This window comes from Rhinichthys klamathensis, unplaced genomic scaffold (assembly GCF_029890125.1).
Source record: "Rhinichthys klamathensis goyatoka isolate OS25496 unplaced genomic scaffold, OSU_Roscu_1.1 h1tg000090l_1, whole genome shotgun sequence".
Taxonomy (NCBI): domain Eukaryota; kingdom Metazoa; phylum Chordata; class Actinopteri; order Cypriniformes; family Leuciscidae; genus Rhinichthys; species Rhinichthys klamathensis.
In genome coordinates, this window is record NW_026606629.1 from 5,023,568 (window position 1) to 5,042,533 (window position 18,966).

The 18,966-nt window shown below is 43.4% G+C and overlaps 1 protein-coding gene across 2 annotated transcripts; it reads right to left on the reverse strand.

Annotated features, from left to right (window-relative positions):
* Nucleotides 1–10,108: 10,108 nt before the first annotated feature.
* Nucleotides 10,109–15,911, reverse strand: serpine3 (serpin peptidase inhibitor, clade E (nexin, plasminogen activator inhibitor type 1), member 3). Of its 2 annotated transcripts, none has more exons than XM_056251747.1 (9): nucleotides 15,605–15,911; nucleotides 14,264–14,545; nucleotides 13,895–14,128; nucleotides 12,871–13,101; nucleotides 12,588–12,786; nucleotides 12,407–12,507; nucleotides 12,187–12,273; nucleotides 10,814–10,897; nucleotides 10,109–10,393 (listed from the first exon to the last, which is right to left on the reverse strand). In XM_056251747.1, exons 2-9 carry the CDS (start codon nucleotides 14,526–14,528, stop codon nucleotides 10,344–10,346), a joined length of 1,251 nt encoding a protein of 416 aa, XP_056107722.1. In that variant the 5' UTR covers nucleotides 14,529–14,545; nucleotides 15,605–15,911; the 3' UTR covers nucleotides 10,109–10,343. The 2 variants fall into 2 exon arrangements, with proteins under 2 accessions (XP_056107722.1, XP_056107721.1); XM_056251746.1 differs by having other exon boundaries at nucleotides 14,264–14,571.
* Between the last annotated feature and the right edge of the window lie 3,055 nt (nucleotides 15,912–18,966).

Sequence of the window (18,966 nt, forward strand, 5' to 3'; positions counted from 1 at the left end):
CTTAAAGGGGTCATATAATGGTACATGCACTTTTACAAGTTGATTGTACTGAAATGTGTGTTGGCAGTGCCTGTACACAACCATCATATAATGATAAAAATCCATCCAGTGTTTTTGTTTTAATCTCCTTATATGTTTTCCCCTGCCTCAAATTGAGCCGTTCGTTTTTGTGACGTCAATAAAACGGACGCCCCTCCCGCGATTGTTGATTGACAGTGATTCAACACAGACCCGCCCTCGCTCGTCCTGTCAATCATAGTCCGCGCGGATCGGCGCGGTCATTGTTGATATGCTGGAGCACTGTCTATGAGCAGAATGGCGTCTAAGCGATTGTGGTGTTCTGTTCTTGGGTGTAATAACGAACACAGCAGTCATTTTAATGTTCCTAAATCCGAACCGCTGAAGACGCAGTGGCTGAGTTTGTTTTCGAAGGGAATATTCCCCACGAGCAACGTCAGCTCTCATGTTTGCCGAATCATTTCTCAGTGGACTGCTTTATAAACGAGGATCAGTGTAAAGCTGGTTTTGCTGAGAAGCTGCACCTGAATAAAGGATCGGAACCTATTCATCTTCCTGCTGAACCTTCAGAAAAACTAAAGTGAGTGTAACGTTTTATTAATCTTTATATTAATATTTATATAATCTTTGCAAATCGCCAGCTGCACGCTTCACGATGAATGCGTCGGTTTACACTCAGGGTACATTACAGCATGTTCTCTTACGAGAGGTTCTCTCGTATTGCGTAAGCTAGCTTACGCTGCGGGAAAGATTCATCTTTTCTGAGAAATTGAAGCCAAAAATTATCCTATAATTTTGTATCCATTGTCAATGCAGTTCAGCTGCAGCAGAGCATGAGCAGGCTAGCTAGCAGCTCATTGGCTCGCTCACAGGGAACTGCTTAAGCCTATGAGGAGACACGAATGAACTCTCGGCCAATGAGAGTCTGACCTGCTCTCATTGCGTCAGAGCCCGCCGAAACGGGCGTGGCCAGAGAGTATAAATTCGCCTCTCAGGCTGTAAACTCTGATTTTCATCTCTTCAGAGAGGCTACACGCATCTGCTGATCCTGAGAGAAGCCGCCGTCGTGGAAAAGGCACCTTCTAGCGAGCATCTGGGAGACTGAGGAAGCCGGCCGTCTTCGCCACCTTCAGCCGTCCTGCAAGCTAGCGCCATCCGACGGATTCATATCCTTTATCAAAAGCTTCTTGTTTTGTGTGTGTGTGTATCTAAAAGAGCCGAGCGTCTTTGTAAAGATGTCTCGTTTTTCCTCCTGCGGTTCTTGCCACGCTCCCCTCGAGACTGGAGACCGCCACGTCATCTGCGCTCTCTGCCTCGGATTGGAGCACGCCGAGCTCGCCCTCGCCGATGGCGGCTGCGATCTCTGCGAGGAGATGCCGTTGTCGACCCTGCGGGCTCGACTTCAGGCCACAAAAGCTGCTTCCGCGCCGCCTTCGACTTCGCCGCGTAAGAAGAAACGCCGCTCGCAAAGGCCGCCGGAACCCCAGCCAGAAGCGTTCATCCCGCCGGAGCCTGTCGCCTCCCGCTCTCCTTCTCCGCCGCTTCCGGACATACAGTTGCCGCCGAGTGGCCGCTCTGTCGCCTCCGACGACGCCGCGGACATCAAGGAGACATGTTCGCTTCTCGCTTCAGACAGTGAGGATTGGTCCGGTTCTCACGCCTCTTCGGCCCGAGAATGCTCTAGGACCCGCGCTGGAATTGAGGAGGAATTAGTGCGCCTCCTCTCACAGGCCGTCGAACGCCTCGGGCTCGATTGGTCTCCTCCCCCCGAGCAGACCATCAACCGTATGGACGGCAGCTATTTCCGCCAGCGCTCGACTCCCGTCACTAAATGGGCCGCGCCCTTCTTGCCCGAACTGCACGCGGAACTCACAAAGTCCTGGAATTCCCCTGCTCTCTGCCAGAACTCGCTCCGACTCTTCCGCCCCGCTTCGCGTTGTGGACGGAGCCGCAGAAAAGGGCTATCTTTCCATTCCCCCTGTAGAGGACCTGGTCGCCGCACATCTGTGCCCGCCCTCCACGAGATGGCGCTCATCACCTGTGCTTCCTTCTAAAGCCTGCAGAGCGACTTCGAAGCTTCCACGCGCGCGCTTACTCAGCCGCCGGCCAAGCAGCCTCTGCACTTCACTCCATGACCGTCCTCCAGATTTTACAGGGTGATTTACTGCGTGAGTGGGACGAGAGCGGAAAAAATCCCCCCTCAGTCGCGGATTTGAGGAGCGCTACGGACATTGCCCTTCGCGCTACAAAGTCTGCTGCTCAAGCCCTGGGGAAATGTATGGCCGCCATTTGCGTGTCTGAAAGACATTTGTGGCTCACGCTCGCCGACATGGGAGATTCCGAGCGCGCCGCTTTTCTCAACGCCCCGCTCTCTCCGTCCGGCCTCTTCGGATCTGCTGTCACGGGTATCGTTGACCGTTTCTCCGAAGTGCAGAAAGCCTCCCAGGCCATGAATCTTTTTCTGCCTCGTCGCGCTAGCTCCTCTGCAGGCCGCTCACGTGACCAGCCTCCTGCACGAGCCCCACCCCAGCGCCCAGCTCAGCACAGTCAGACTTCTCAGCGACGCCAGGGCGGCCGCCCTCGTTCTCGCTCCGACAGCCGCCACAGACCGCCGCCTCCCCGTGGGCCTCGGTCCAGGATCACGCTGAAACCTGATCACTCAAAGTCTGCCTAGCACAGCTGAGAAAAAGACGGCGCTCTCCCGCCGAGGCCGGACCGCCGTCAAAGTTTCGCCCTCTGTTAGTCCCCGCTCACGCGGCTACTACAGCAGTGTACCCCGCCATTACCAAGCCGGTTCCCTTTCCCGCTTGCATGAGCACAAACGCCGTTTTCACGGCGACCCAGAGAAATCTCAAAAAGAGCATAAAAGCCTCACGTGTAGAAAATGTGCCCACAACACTGTGTTCACTCATACACAAAAGCATTTCAGTTCCCGTGTGTCTCACAGAGCCCACTCTCATAAAGCGGTTCCTACCCGCTCGAGTTTCAGAGTACATAAGCGCGCCCACGAGCCCGTGTGCGCGTCCCACCTCTGCCCACTCTGTTACACGGCCCTTAAACTCATCTCTGAGTGTAAGTCCCGCTGTCATAAACACGATGAGCGCGCCCGCGCGGCCCGCTGTGTGCAGCAACGGGGACCATGTAGCCATTCACCCCTTAGCGTTACGCTTCAAAGCGTGGGAAGCTATTCCGGGAATTTCCCGGTGGGTGCTAAACACAATAAGGCTAGTCTATCGCTTACAGTTTCACCGCCGCCCTCCACGTTTCCGAACGCGGCTAGAGACTATTGTGAACCCAGAAGCAGTGACTCTGCTCCGTTCAGAGATAGCAAAACTATTGTGCAAAAGGGCTATAGAGAGAGTCCCTCTATCTATGAGCGAGTCGGGGTTTTCGGCCGTTATTTTCTGGTTCCAAAGAAAGACGGCGGCCTCAGACCAATCTTAGACCTCAGATTTCTGAACAAAGTTCTCATGAAGAGACCGTTCAAAATGCTCACTATCAGAAAACTCCTCGTGCATGTGCGCCAGGGGGACTGGTTCATTTCACTAGATCTGAAAGATGCCTACTTTCAGATTCAGATAAATCCCCTTCACAGGCCATTCTTACGTTTCGCCTTCGAAGGCCAGGTTTATCAATACACCGTCCTCCCGTTCGGCCTATCCCTAGCACCCCGCACATTTACGAAGTGCATGGATGCGGCGCTCACCCCCCTGCGGAGTCAGGGGCTGCGAATACTGAACTATTTGGACGACTGGCTGATTTTGGCACAATCACAGAGGGAGCTACTGTCTCATCGTACAGTTCTCCTCGACCATCTGAAAAGCTTGGGCCTCTCTGTCAACTGGACAAAGAGCGCACTTCAACCCAGTCAGACTATCTCCTTCTTGGGTATAGAGCTAGACTCGGTCTCGATGACGGCTCGCCTGTCTACACAGTGCACGCGCCGTGTGCAGCGTCTCGCCGCATCCTTTCAGATGAACAGACTCACACCTCTGAAAACTTTTCAGAGGGCGCTGGGTTACATGGCCTCAGCCTCCGCAGTGCTCCAGCTGGGGTTACTGCACATGCGCCCGCTTCAGTTCTGGTTGAAGAGCCGTGTGTCTCACCGCGCGTGGACCACGGGCCGCCAGCTGATAAAGGTAACGCAGACCTGTATCACAGCTCTGCAGCCATGGACCATGACAGAATGGTTTCAGCGGGGCGTTTCCATGGGGACCTTTTCTCGCCGAAAAGTCATTTCGACAGACGCATCCAACATGGGTTGGGGTGCGGTCTGCGAGGGCTCACCGGCCTTCGGCCCCTGGTCAGCTCAGGTGAGTCTCCTCCACATAAACTGTTTGGAGATGCTGGCGGTCGAGAACGCGCTCACGCGCTTTCTGCCGCGCATTCACGGTCACCATGTGCTGATCCGTTCGGACAATATGGCTGTGGTCTCCTATCTAAACCGTCAGGGCGGTGTCAGATCCAGAATTCTCTTCCGGCTGACAGAACGCATCCTAGTTTGGTCCCAGTGTCACCTGCTCTCGCTCAGAGCGACGCACGTGCCGGGCCATCTGAACGACGGTCCAGACAGTCTGTCCAGGAACCCCATTCCCCCTGGCGAATGGTCCCTGCACACTCTTACAGTCCAAAAGCTGTGGCGAATATTCGGCAGAGCAGAGGTGGACCTCTTCGCCTCAGAAGAAAACACCCACTGCCCAATATTTTTCTCAAAACGCGAGGACGCGCTAGCCCAGACCTGGCCCAGCCGCCCGCTTTATGCATTCCCTCCGATTTCTCTGCTACCACAGGTGCTTCAGAGAATCAGGGAAACACGCCACTCGGTGCTCCTCATAGCCCCGCGTTGGGAAGGTCAGACTTGGTTTCCGGAGCTCACTCAGCTGTCACAGACAGCCCCGTGGCCCATTCCAGTCAGAACAGATCTCCTCTCCCAAGCTCGGGGCACGATCTGGCATCCCCACCCAGAGCGCTGGGCACTTCATGCGTGGGTGATCAACGACTACCCGTTGCTTTGCCAGAAGGAGTGTTAAACACGATCATGCAGGCTAGAGCGGCTTCTACTAGAAGGCTCTATGCGTCTAAATGGTCTGTGTTCTCTAAGTGGTGCACCGACAGAAATTTGGACCCACGGTCATGCGAGGTTCCTTCCTTGCTAGTTTTTCTCCAAGAGATGCTGGATAAGGGCAGGTCCCCTTCCACTCTCAAGGTGTATGTGGCAGCCGTCGCAGCGTTCGCTGAACCCCGGCGCGGCCAGTCACTGGGCAAAGATGGCTTAGTCATCCGCTTCCTCAGGGGAGCTAGAAGGATGAACCCCTCACGCCCCCCGTCGGTGCCGATTTGGGACCTTTCCATAGTTCTCGAAGCTATGAAAGCCCCCCCATTCGAACCGTTAAACACCGTGGAGCTCAAATACCTTTCGCTCAAGACTATCTTCCTGCTCGCGCTCGCGTCAGTGAAGCGTGTGGGAGACCTTCACGCGCTGTCCAGTAGCGCTTCCTGTCTGGAGTTTGGGCCCAATGACTCCTTAGTCGTTCTCAAACCTAGACATGGTTATGTCCCAAAAGCGATTGGTACCCCATTCAGGGCACAAGTTATTTCCCTATCGGCTCTGCCTGCATCCGATAGCGAATCTGACTCTAATCTCCTGTGTCCAGTCAGGGCCCTGAGATTATACTTTACTCGCACTGCTCCGGTCAGACGAGCTGAGCAGCTTTTTGTTTCGTTCGGTGGGCGCACCAAGGGGTTGGCCGCCTCGAAACAGTCTCTGTCCAGATGGATAGTTGATGCCATTGCAGCCGCATACGCGTCAAAAGACCTGCCATGCCCTCTGGGCATCAGGGCCCATTCCACTAGAGGCATGGCCTCATCGTGGGCTTGGTCCAGCGGAATTTCCATTCATGATATTTGTGTGGCAGCGGGATGGGCTTCCCCCTCCACCTTTATCAGATTTTACAATCTGAAAGTTCCCGCCTTGCAGGCTAAACTACTAGCAGTCTAGTATGTTACAGCTCTTCTGGTTGAGCTGCACTATAGGGAGTTATTCACGCAGACCGGTCTCGTTCTGTCCCTCCTTATCATGTGCTTATGTACTTCACAAATCCCCGGCCCGCTCCGCTGGCCTTTGTCACATGTATATATTTTATTCCCACTCATAAGGGTTCCCCGGGGTCCCCCCTGGGACTCATAGTGGATGCTTAGCACGCACGGCGTTGACCAGGTGTTCCCGCAGCGTAAGCTAGCTTACGCAATACGAGAGAACCTCTCGTAAGAGAACGAATCGGTTACCTAACGTAACCTCGGTTCTCTCTAGATGAGGGAACGAGTATTGCGTTCCTGGCCGTGCTTGTGCTACTAGCGTTCTCGCTTCATTCTATGAAAACCAGAGTTTACAGCCTGAGAGGCGAATTTATACTCTCTGGCCACGCCCGTTTCGGCGGGCTCTGACGCAATGAGAGCAGGTCAGACTCTCATTGGCCGAGAGTTCATTCGTGTCTCCTCATAGGCTTAAGCAGTTCCCTGTGAGCGAGCCAATGAGCTGCTAGCTAGCCTGCTCATGCTCTGCTGCAGCTGAACTGCGTTGACAATGGATACAAAATTATAGGATAATTTTTGGCTTCAATTTCTCAGAAAAGATTAATCTTTCCCGCAGCGTAAGCTAGCTTACGCAATACTCGTTCCCTCATCTAGAGAGAACCGAGGTTACGTTAGGTAACCGATTCGTTTTCTATGTACAACGTTCTCAATATAATTCATAATCCCACGTTTATAATGAACAACGCGTGGTTATTGTGTTATTGTGTTACAAACGGTGTATGCGCAGAACAGAGAGGCGGGGTGAGCAAAGCTCATTATCATTTAAAGTCATATGCACTGAAACGGCGTGCTGAAAACAGAGCTGTTTTTGACCAGGTAAAATAAGTTTTCTTACAATAGTAATGAGAATTTTTTATTAAAGTATATTACAAACTTTTAATTTAGACCCTAAAGAATCATATTAGCTTGTACAAAAATGGCATTATATGACCCCTTTAAAGTCCCTGTAAAGTCAAAATTAAGTATGTGTTCTGAGTTTGTCACACCACAGAAAAATGTGTTATTAGTCACCCAGCCAAATTTGAATGATAAAAAAGCCAGCAAGTACATAAAATAAGCTATCAAAAAAGCCAGCAAGTACATAAAATAAGCTATCAAAATCTTGAAAAAATGAGCAGTATTCTCTGCTCTCAAACGCTGGGGGCGTGTCCGCTGGCTGTGCTGAAGCCACGCCCACTCGCGGGAAAGCTGCCGTCGCCACACTCAACTCTGCAGCCGAAATGGATGCTCGCACGGTGGGCACGCACTGCCGATGATGGCACCAGTTGTCGGCGCGACTGGAGGATGAAGGCCGAGGCGGGAGATAGTCGGTTCGGCCCCATTCACCAGTAACAGCGGATTATCAGTGAATCCCAGTTGTCTCTGATGAAAGTTTATAAAACTATCCTGTGTAAAATGATCACTTACAGAGGCGGGTTTTGGCGGTGATCCTCAGCTCTCCATCAAGGTGGCTCTTCACAAAATTAATCCACTTCTTCTTGATGTAATCGTTTTTCGGAAATGTAAATAAGGACACCGATCTGTTTTGTACTGATCCGGTGATCGCATCCAGGTAGTAACGTTACGCATTTCCGTGACAAAGGCATAGCTAGCTAGCAATCTGTAGGCTGTGTTACTAATAATAGTACTGACAGTAACTCGCGAATGAGCGGCAAACTGATGTGAATGTGCTCTATAATATTGTTAGGAGCGGCCAGCCTCAGCGGCTTTAGTGCGTCATCAAGTAGGGGCGTGTCCAGGAGCTCAAGGGCTCCAGTGCGTCATCGAACCCCGTTTTAGCCCCGCCCAGAAAATCCGGAAAATAGCAATGGTGAAAAACTGTTTAACGGTCTAACTCCACAATTCAGTACTTCACAGTTCACAGTCTTTGTAATATGTTTAATCAATTCATTTCTAACATTTATAATGTGTTTAGAATTTTTTTTTGAAATTGCCTTTACAGGGACTTTAACTGCTGCTATGCAACGCAATAATAGGAGTTTGACCGGTTTAAAGATGGCGGCCGCATTTCTTGCTGTCATCAACATTATGCTGTCATCAACATTAAACAGCATATAAATCAAAACTGCCGAATGTTATTGAAGGAAATTTTGACCCAGGACGAAATTTTAACTGTAGGCTACAGCTTTAGGGGGTGTCGAGGGACTCGATTTACTCCATCTATAATCTTTTGATCATTGTGCCATCCAGACATAGCCTGGATGCCAGCCCGAACCCCGCCCACAACATTTTTTGGTCGGGAAGTTCGGTCTGGACTCGATCCACTGAGGAGTAATTATTCGGTTCAGAATTAGTCGGGCCAATCAAATTGCCAGGACGGGCTTTATACGACGATGGACAGATGATCTGCAGTTACGTAATCATCACGTTATCAGAGCGCTTGGGTTGAACTGGTTTTCCTGAAAGATGACTGCAGCTGGAGAATTGAGATGTATAGATTCCGCTATTGCGTCTGTAGTAAAAGAAATCGACAGCGCATTCATTTTAAAAGACGAACAGAGAACTGCAATCAAGGCATTTGTCGATCGGAAAGATGTGTTTGCCGTCCTTCCTACGGGATTCGGCAAAAGTTTAATTTATCAGCTGGTCGCTAAGAAGATGGGACGCAATGAAAACCCTGTGGTCGTTGTGGTTTCTCCTTTGGTCGCATTCATGGAGAACCAAGTAAAAGAAGCAACACTCATTATTTTACTACTTCTTCCAGCGTGCGTGCAGGTGAGTTCTGTTGACAACTTGCGTAGCTCATAAAAAAAAAAACACTTATGTTGCTAACACACTGCGTTGCTCTGATTGGTTGTAGGTCTATCCAATTGAGTGCAGAGTTTTTTTTTTTTCTGGTTCGGTTCAGAGCATAGACTGTAGGTTAAGAGAAGAGACGCCTCATAATCAAAGCCCTATTAGGCCGGGAGCCAGGTCCACTCCTCAGGATGTTTTTTGCTACCTTTTTTTCACTATAAAATCCTGCATATTGTACCTTTAATTCCCTATGGAATGATAATGCTTGAAAGTTCCATTTTCTCCGATTGGAGGTACAGTGGAGAACTTTGGTTATACCAGCTGCAATCCTCTAGATAGAAAGGTCATCTTGGACTTAAATTGAAGCTTATAAACTTGGGAAGTTTTTCATGTACATTTGGGGCAGTGATATGTATAATAAAATGCTTGAAAATGGTCACTTGTGATGACAATTTGTCAGGCGGACAGACATTTTTTTTGTCTTTTGGGGTATGTTGAGGGTGATATTTGACAGCAAAAAAGCAGCAATCCCCAGAATCTTTTTCTGCTAGTTTACCCTATGTGTCAGGATACACCATGCAAAATTTGGGGGTTATATGACCATTTATGTAGCTGCAGTACCTTAATATTCACAATTACATCATTCCGCCAAAATATTTCCCCAAAAAGGGTGTTTTTTGGCCCCTGAGACCAAACGGGCCGAGTTGGGGGTGGTCATTATCAACTTGTGATGGCCCAAGGTATAACATAATAGGAAATAATAGTGAAAATAAGGTAGCAAAAAACATCCTGAGAAGTGGACCTGGCTCCCGGCCTATATGGAGCAGTATCAGTTTACAGTCTATGTATCAGACTCACATTCTTTCTGACTAGAATATGAGTATGACGAAGTCAGGCTAATGGTGGCCATGAAACTTGTAAAAAATGATCAAAAATGCTGGCGGTGGCTGGCAACTTTTTTCAAAAACGCTGGTGGGGAAAGTTAAACATGGACTGTTATCTTGATGGTCAGAGCTTTATTCCTGAAATTTAACTCACATGTGAATTTGCAATCCTATTAGGATTTAGTTATTTTTATGTTATATTTTTGCATCTTAAATGCCACATTGTGATCCAATAGCCTTTTTACATTTTTCAGTATGTGTGAAAAAAAAAAGAAAAAAACCCTGCAATTATGAAATTAGTAATGGTAACCAAACATTTCCATCAGAAATTAGGAAATGTATTGAGGGCAGAGGGGGAAAAATGACAGTAGACGCTGTGAAGTGCAAAAAACCCTGATGTAATAAAATTTTATTTACAAATATGTACAAAAGTCTCATCCCTCTTCCTGAAGTGTCAGTGGACCCTCCTAATGGTCCTCAAATATTCCTCTCACCACCCAACCATGAAGGAGGAGGGGTGTGTGGAGTCATGTTAATATAATTTTTTTTATGATTTTGCCAAGTGTGAGTGTGTGTTCATAATTTGAAGTAGTTGTGATTGCATGGATCTTCTCAAGACATCTCAGCTGGATTCAGAACCCGACCTATAAACAGCAACGAACCTGTGGAATAAAAGCCCACAAATGAATTTTCAAAACAGTAAGATTTGTTATGAAAGAAATTAATACTTTTATTCATCAAGGACTCATTAACCTAAATACATTTATAATGTTACAAATATAAATGCTGTTATACTATTCATCGAAGAATTATGAAAAATATATTACAATTATTTTTTTAATAAGAAATGTTTCTTGAGCACTAAATTGGCATTAGAATGATTTCAGAAGGATCACGTGACACTAAAGACTGGAGTTGAAAATTCAGCTTTGCCATCACAGGAATAAATAACATTTTAAAATATATTCAAATAGAAATGTATTTTAAATTATAATATTTCCACAATATTACTGCTTTTACTGTATTGTTTATAGAATATGAAAAAAATGCCATGAATACTAATTACAGTTTCTAGTATTTACCTGTATTGATCTGTCGCAAGATAAAGAGAAATGGTCGATCTGCTTTAAAAACTGCTGAACGGGATCTTTTCAGTAGCACCATCGCTAAAAAGAAAGATGCAGAAAGAAAGTTCTGTCATTATTTCCCAGTGGATTCACAGCTTGATCAGACTGTTCAACTATATCCCATCTGTTGACTACAACTGATTCTCAAGCAGGTACACACACTCACCCCAGGGAGTAGCTTTGTTGAGTATATACATGTAGCAAATGTAGCAAATTCATGTTGTAGTGTGCCATTAATAATATTAAACAAAAACGCTTGACTTTAAATAAATAAACAGTTAATGAACTCACTAATAAACAATTATCCATGTGTAAGCATTAAGAACGGTAACACATAAACGAAGTCGGCCAACAGCATACGCTGTAGTGAGATTCGATCTCGGATCACTTAAAGCTCCGTGAGGTTTATGTTGTTGCGTTAACCACTGAGCTACCGTCTGAAAGCTACTAAATTTTGTCTTGTGCTATTCCAAACCCTCAGGTATAGCCTAATATGTTTTTCTGTTGCAATGTTTTATGTTGAAAGGTTTTCACTATTTATTCAATTTAATTTCAGTAGTGTGATTATGAATTCGTTTAAACAATGTTTCACTTGAATTCATCTGTTACTTACGAGCTTTCAATTGCTCTGAATGAGCCGCGGCACTGCGGCGATTACGCAATAGAGAGAATAAACTGACACTTTTCACAGTCTGTGATTGTAGCGCCTCTTAGCGGTAAAAGGCAGCAAATACACACCCGAATTTTACCGCCGCGGGAGCGGCGGCGGTAAAAGTATTATTCTGGTTGAGTACCCACTGTAAAACAGACATTACATCTTAAGGGAAAATTCACCCTATTTTCTAAATGCATGTCATTGATCTCATTGTGTATGATCTCACGGTGTATGTTTCTTTTTTTATTTAAATTTGGACTTTGGAATTTTTCATCAAAATGCCTTAACTCAATCTTCAGGGGAAACAAATGACTTCTCTCTGGTGACGTATGCAAGACTTCTCTAAATATTTAGTGCAGTAAAACCATAGAAGCAAGTCCCTGTCATACATTTTTTCACCCAAAAATCCGTTACTCTTGGATGTACGTCACAATACAGAAGAAAAGATCTGACACTACTTCCACTTTATCGTGACTTTCCAGGTGTAACATGACTTCTATTAAAAACCGCAATGTTTCCAATTCTATAATATGATGCTGGCATGTCAACGTAGGATCGGATCAGTCTTAATTAACATTAAACAGACAGTACTTGATATCTAGAGGTATTCCTAAACATTTATATTATTTTTAATTCCCTACTAATCCTTTTCAGCAAGCAAAATATCACATACCAGTTGCTGAAGCTGCTTTTGTCCCTTCCTCTGTCACCTCTATTCTTGCCTCATGGAAAGCCTCTGATACAAAAAGCCCTTCCCCATCTGTAGACATATTAAACAGGTTTAATCTTCACAGAGTGAGAAAAACTTGCAATCACTGATTTCAACTGAAGATATCTGTGATATTCTCAGCATCTGTGATGGGTTTAAACTGTTTTCAGTCCCACTTTCCTACCTGAGATGCCTCTAAAATCAGCAGCTGAGGGACTGAAGACATCAGAGATACCGAGAGATTGAAGAACAGGCTTCAGATTGAACCTGCTCTGCATCTTAAACCTGAAATACACACAAGACCTGGATATAAATAATATTATTCACTTTGAATCCCAACTGCATCAAATATTTTTTAACGTTACCTGGGCAGAAATATATCCATCTTAGTGCGCCTTAATCCAGTATCCCACAGTCCCACAGCACGGGCCGTGAGCTGCTTTTCCAGCTGTGACAGAGGGGTTTTCCGGTCACCAGGTAACGCCACCAGAAGCCTGAGGGAGCGATCCAGGTATGGCAGCTCCAGCACAGTGTATTCCTGCTCTGAAGGCAGTCGGAAATGCCCTGAGACAGGTGAACAGGTAAAACCTCCAATATAATTCTGATAGGCTTCCATCTAACTGGTGTTTGTTTTGTTCCTTCCCTTACCAAAATTGACTTCGGTTGACTGGTACATCATGGGCACTTTGACTGTGCTGCCGTCTGAGAGGGTGAAGGGCAAGTTCTGAGTCTCAGTGAAGAGAAATTGTTTCTGCCAGGCACCATGGAACACCACCGTGCTCAGAAGAGCAATGTGCAGCAAACTGTCTCTCCCGGAGGCCTCTTCCTGGGCCTCACCGGACCCAAGCTGCTCCGCTCTTGTCTGGAGATGGTCATCCGCTTTAGAAATCATAATAATTACATCATTTAAAAAACTATACTTGTGTCATGTGTAATAAAACTATTGAAATGGAAATCAATATTTAGTTGTACATAATATACATTTACATAATTATATTAGAAAGTCAATTTAATGATTCATGATAATTAATCATTTAAATTCAAATAAATATTTAATTTCACATCAAATATATTTACATAATTATATTTTTAAAGTCATAATTAATTATTATTGAAAATGTAATCATTTAAATTCAAATCAATATTTACTTTTACATCAAATACATTTACATTAATTCATACGTATATTTAAATTCAAATCAGTATGTAATTTGAGATAATTTATTTCTACATTATTATATTTTAAAATCATAATTATATTTCAGTTCTAATCAAAATCGAATTTTACATACTATATAGCATAATTATATTTTCTAATTCATACTTATATTTAAACTAATCGATATTTACGTTTACATAACAAATATTTGCTAATTTATATTTTTATATATACTTATATTTAAATTCAAATCAAAATTTAATTTTACATAATTTATATATTTTTAAGTCATAATTGTATTTAAATTCAAATCAGTATTTAATTTTGCATAATATATTTACATAACTATATAATTAACAATATATATATATATATATATATATATATATATATATATATATATTAATTCATATACAAAGATCCTAAATCTTTTTATATGCCTTATTCATCACTTAAAGACATTTTAAATATAAATCATGATGATCCTAGTGGTTTTAGGGTCACGGCACTCACCTTTACTCTGGTAACGTGCCCATTGCTGTAGCCGACTATGAGTGTAGTTGGGATTACTGAAGTTTACACTCAGTAGACTACTATTACCCCATCCCAAGGCATGCTGGGTAAATTCTGGCAGGAGTTTCACACCACTCTGGACAAATAAGGCATTGGCAAGCTGAAGGCGCACCCCATCACTGGAATTACCCAGGTCTCCTTGTGGCCGAGACAAAATGTCCTGTACACGAGCATCTACAAGAAGACCATTGTTTCATCATATGTTTCCTCTTCAAGTATTGGACAAAGGTAGGCAGGTTGTCAGGCATTGCTGATTTAGATTTTGCACTAGCTGTTAATTACAAGTGTGTTGCTATAGTTTACTCTTACCATTGACATCATATCCCAGAGTTCCCTCAAGCTGTGCTAAAGTGTTGCCCCTGGCACCTAGTTGCAGAAGTCCCAAACACAATGAGACGCTGGCTGGAGACACGATCAGGTTGGAGTTGTTCTCTATCTCTGTGAGCGTTTGGTAGAGGCTGACACCAAACTGAGTGTGTAGATCATTGAGGCTGTTGCCCAAACTACTGTTGCCATGGCAGCGCTTCACCAGCCACAGACAGGCCAACAGGGAAATCACAGACAGCTGATGCATGATCAACAGGTCAAAATCTGCAAACATAAAACCAACAGGAACACTGTACAAAAAAAGCCTTACATTTTTAAGTACAATCAACTTGGATGTTTAAGTCATTTCAACTTAAATTGCATTAAACTTTAAAAAAATTTAGTTGAATCTTGCATAACTTCTATATATTTTTTAATTGTTTAATTCATTTTGAGTTAAAATAATGTAAAAACATATTCTTATAACGTATTGATCTTTTTTTTTTTTTTTTTTACAGTGAAGGCATTTTACAGGACATCCAAAGAATACAATCATGTATTCTGTAACATAGGCCTATACTGGACAAAGTTACAAATCTATTTTATATAAATGTATACATTGTTGTAAACCTTGATTCAGAAGCAAATCATATCTGTGAGCATAAAACCAGTTAAAATAGATATTGCCACATGCATTAAAAAAACAAACAAGTTACCAAACAGCAAAATGTATAATTTGTTGAAATAATTTGGTATATTTCAGTCTGGTTGTTAGCTGAAAGAGCTGTTCAATGATTTTTCAAGTGTTTTTTTTTTATGATGATGACTGATTAATGAAAAATACATTTCTACTATCACCCACTTCTCAGTAGGAGTTTGGTTAATCTTACATTCTGCCATATTTTACTCACCCTCATGCCATTCCAAAACATGACTTTCTTCTGCAGAACACAAAAGAAGATATTTTGAAGAATGTTGGTTTTGGTGAGATTTCCATTTTATGGAAAAAAAGATACTGAGACATTTCTCAAAATATCTTTATCTGATGTCAGGTTTGGAAGTTGGGTGAGTAAATGTCATTTCAACTTACTCACCCAAATGAGGGTGAGTAAATGATGGAAATTGGCATATTTGGGTGAACTTTAACTTTAAGTCCCTTTAAGTCAAGAGCATTCATATACATTAAAACTCAAAATTGCAAAGCGTCAACCACAATACAGAAATAGTTCAATTAAACATCTGAACAGAAATCTTTATTACATTTAAATAGATTGATTTATCAAAATATATTTAATTAAAAGTAAAGTATATAACTGAACTAAAATATTTAATAAAACTTCTTACTCTTGCTCGTCGTCTGTGGATTCTTTGAGTGTCAGATGCTGATGTTCAGTTCCACTGTCACTGTCACTCACGCGCTTTGCTCTATAAGTGAAGGAAGACGTGCGATCGCCCTGATCCTCCACGCCAGGACAACTGATTGAAAGAGTTGTCGATCATGAGACCTTGTTTAAAGGGAGAGCTCCGTGTTTGTGGTCTCTGGCGGCGATGTCCGTACCACTCGGTCAGAATTCCTGCCTCCCGCCAGGCACTATAAGGAGCCAGGCAGAGGGAGGCATGCGCCCGACCAGCAAATCCCCACTCGAAAAGAATGCGCGCGCGCGCGCGCACACACACATATTAGTTAGAGAGGAAGTCATTACACAAGCAGCTTATTCTTTTGATGGAGTGACAAATGCCATCCCAGCTGCAGAGGAACACATGGCAATGGCAAACATGCTGCATCAGCATTTTCGCATGGGATGCAATTGAATATTTAATATTCTCGTGTAATGCACGTTGTGAGGTTTACTGTTAACATCTGCATGTGCTTGGCCATTTGTTTTTAAACACTTCGGTAACACTTTATTTTAATGTGTCCTTGTTACACGTTACATGTATTTACTATAGTAATTAATATAAATTAGGCATAATTACATGCAACTACCTCTAAACAAAACCATCATCCTAACCCTATATATAGTAAGTATAGCCTATGTAAGGGATAATGTAGAGCGAAGCGGTTGTTATAGCGAATACAACCCCGACCGGCTGATCAGGACCCCGACTCCAAGCAGAGGAACATTTTCTCAAAGTTAAATAATGATACTCAGTACTTAAATGTGTAATTGCACTGTAACAGGAACACATTAAAAATAAAGTGTAACCAACACTTCTTACTTATTTTGGATTGTTTGGGGTTGGTAAGATTTTTTTATGTTTTTGAAATGTTATGCTCACCAAGTGTTTATTGGATCAAAAATACAGTAAAACAGTGTCACATGAACCTTCAGAAATCATTCTAATTGGTGCTCATGAAATCTTTCTTATTATCACAATTGAACATTTTTGTGCTTCTTAATATCCTGTGGTAACCGAGATACATATTTTTTTCAGGATTATTTGATGGAGAAAGTTTAAAAGAACATTTATTTGAACAATGTAAAAATCTTTACTGTCACTTTTTTTGATCAGTTTAATGCTAAATATAAGTATTAATTTCTTTCAAGAAAAAAAGAAAATCTTACCATATCTTTTGAACAGAGCCACTGTGAAACATTTAAAACCAGTCCTGTTTGCTTTATAAAATTAAGAAATTGTTATATTTAACTATTGTATTTTCACATTGTCAAAGTCAGATCTAATTGGAGTTTCCATAAATGACCCTAATAGATTGAAGACGCATATTTCCCATGGTAAATTGCAACCGGGAAATGATTAGAAAGCATCAGGTATTTGGATCGTGCCCATCAGAAGGCATGTTAATTAGTAGAGCTAACTTGGCAGCAGTCAGTGGAGAAGACAGATTCTTTAATTCCAGCATTCCGTCCATGGAATTTGAATTTTTAAGATGGGAAATGATGATGGGAAAGTCACGGTCACTTGAGCAAGGACAATGCACCCAAAGGAATGGCGGCCAAAGTAAACAACTCCTCTTTCATCTTGACGGTCAGATATTTAAAATTTGCTATGAAAACATTTTTTGAATACAGAAGGTTGATCATGGGCCAAATAGGCTATTGATGGACTAAAACATTAAAACATAAAAAAAAAGTCTAAAACATTACAATTTGACACCATCTTTAATCCTTTATGGAAAAAAAATACAACCGGGCAATCCTAAGTGGGAGTAACATCAGTGTGTGACATTTGCTGCCTGGACATACTGAATTCAGCATTACATTATCACAATTAAGTATGTAGTGGAGAAGGATTATAAATAGATATAGAGGCAGGGGCAAGTGGGAGATACACAGGTAACATTTCCACAATTATGTGTTTGCATTTAGCCATATTTACTTATTAATATATTCTAGAATCTAGAATCAAATCAAATAAAGGTTCCAGAATCAAATCACTGAGGATGCTTCTGAAATTAGTGCTCTTAATGCGTATAGGTTTTCTTATCTCTTTTTTTAAACACATTTTTGTCCCATGCTGTGTGTCAATCATTGCAATTTCGAGAGTGAATCCCACATTTATATGTGGTTGTCACTTCCAAAACTTTGTAGCGTGTAATTGGCTGTTGGCCCTCTTAGCAGTATGAAAAACTATTTTTTTTTACGAATTATATAGTCTAGAAATCACTCCCTTATAATCACAAAAAATTCTCTCTTACTCATCTCAGTTCATCGCAATCTCAAAAATTTGTTATAATCAATGCATATTAGAAAAACAGAAGGCAAAAAGTCCCCAGATGACATACTACTTCCGCCGAGATTCTGCAGGACACTTTCTATCCCATGAGGCCACAGGAGGGAATTTATGAATGGCAGGGAAGCAACACAACTGAAGCTGAAGTAGGTCACATGACCATAACAACATGGCAGATGTAGGGCCCTATCTTGCACCCAGCGCAATTGACTTTGTACACCGACGCATGTATCATTCCTATTTTGCACCCAACGCATAGTGGACTTTTCCCTCCACAGAAGCACAATGGTAAATTAGGGAATGAACTTGCGCTCCCGGGGGCAGTTCAGCGAAAAGAGGAGGCGTATTCTGGCACAAACGTTCCCATATGATATTTTGCAGTTTCAGAAAACAATTCGCCACAGACCAGGAAAAACCTAGTCTATTCAGATGCTATTTTAAGGGTGCATGCTTGGCCATAATTTAGCGTGTGCACAATGCGCATACACTTTGCTTCTCTCACCTACACAGATGCAGCAGTTCCCATTTTTGCAAACCATACATAATTACAAGGAAAAATATTACCACACGAGGGAAATAATTGTGGTGTCCATGAAGATATGAAAAAATAGGCATAAATCTAGCTTACACATTTACCCAAATTATTATACGCCTGTTTAACCGAAGCTAATTTGGGTGGGTTTCTCCCATCCCCATACAATGTCACTTCTCTGTCTTTTACGGCCCTGACAAGAACGTTGGTCTCCTTGGATGTGAACCGCTCCTGGCGTGCGCCTGGCAAATCCGCCATTATAATAGCAATCCGCCATGGAACAAGCGCGCCTGCTTTTAAAGGGAATGTGAGATGACGCTCTGATTGATTTATTGCACATTGCACCCAAACCTACGGTGGCCGAGACAGCTCAACGCGCTGCAACTGAAGCAAACACATGCAAATAGAGAAAAACGCGTGCAAATAGAAAAAAACACATGCAAATAGAAAAACACGTGTGCAAATAGAAAAAAATACCAGC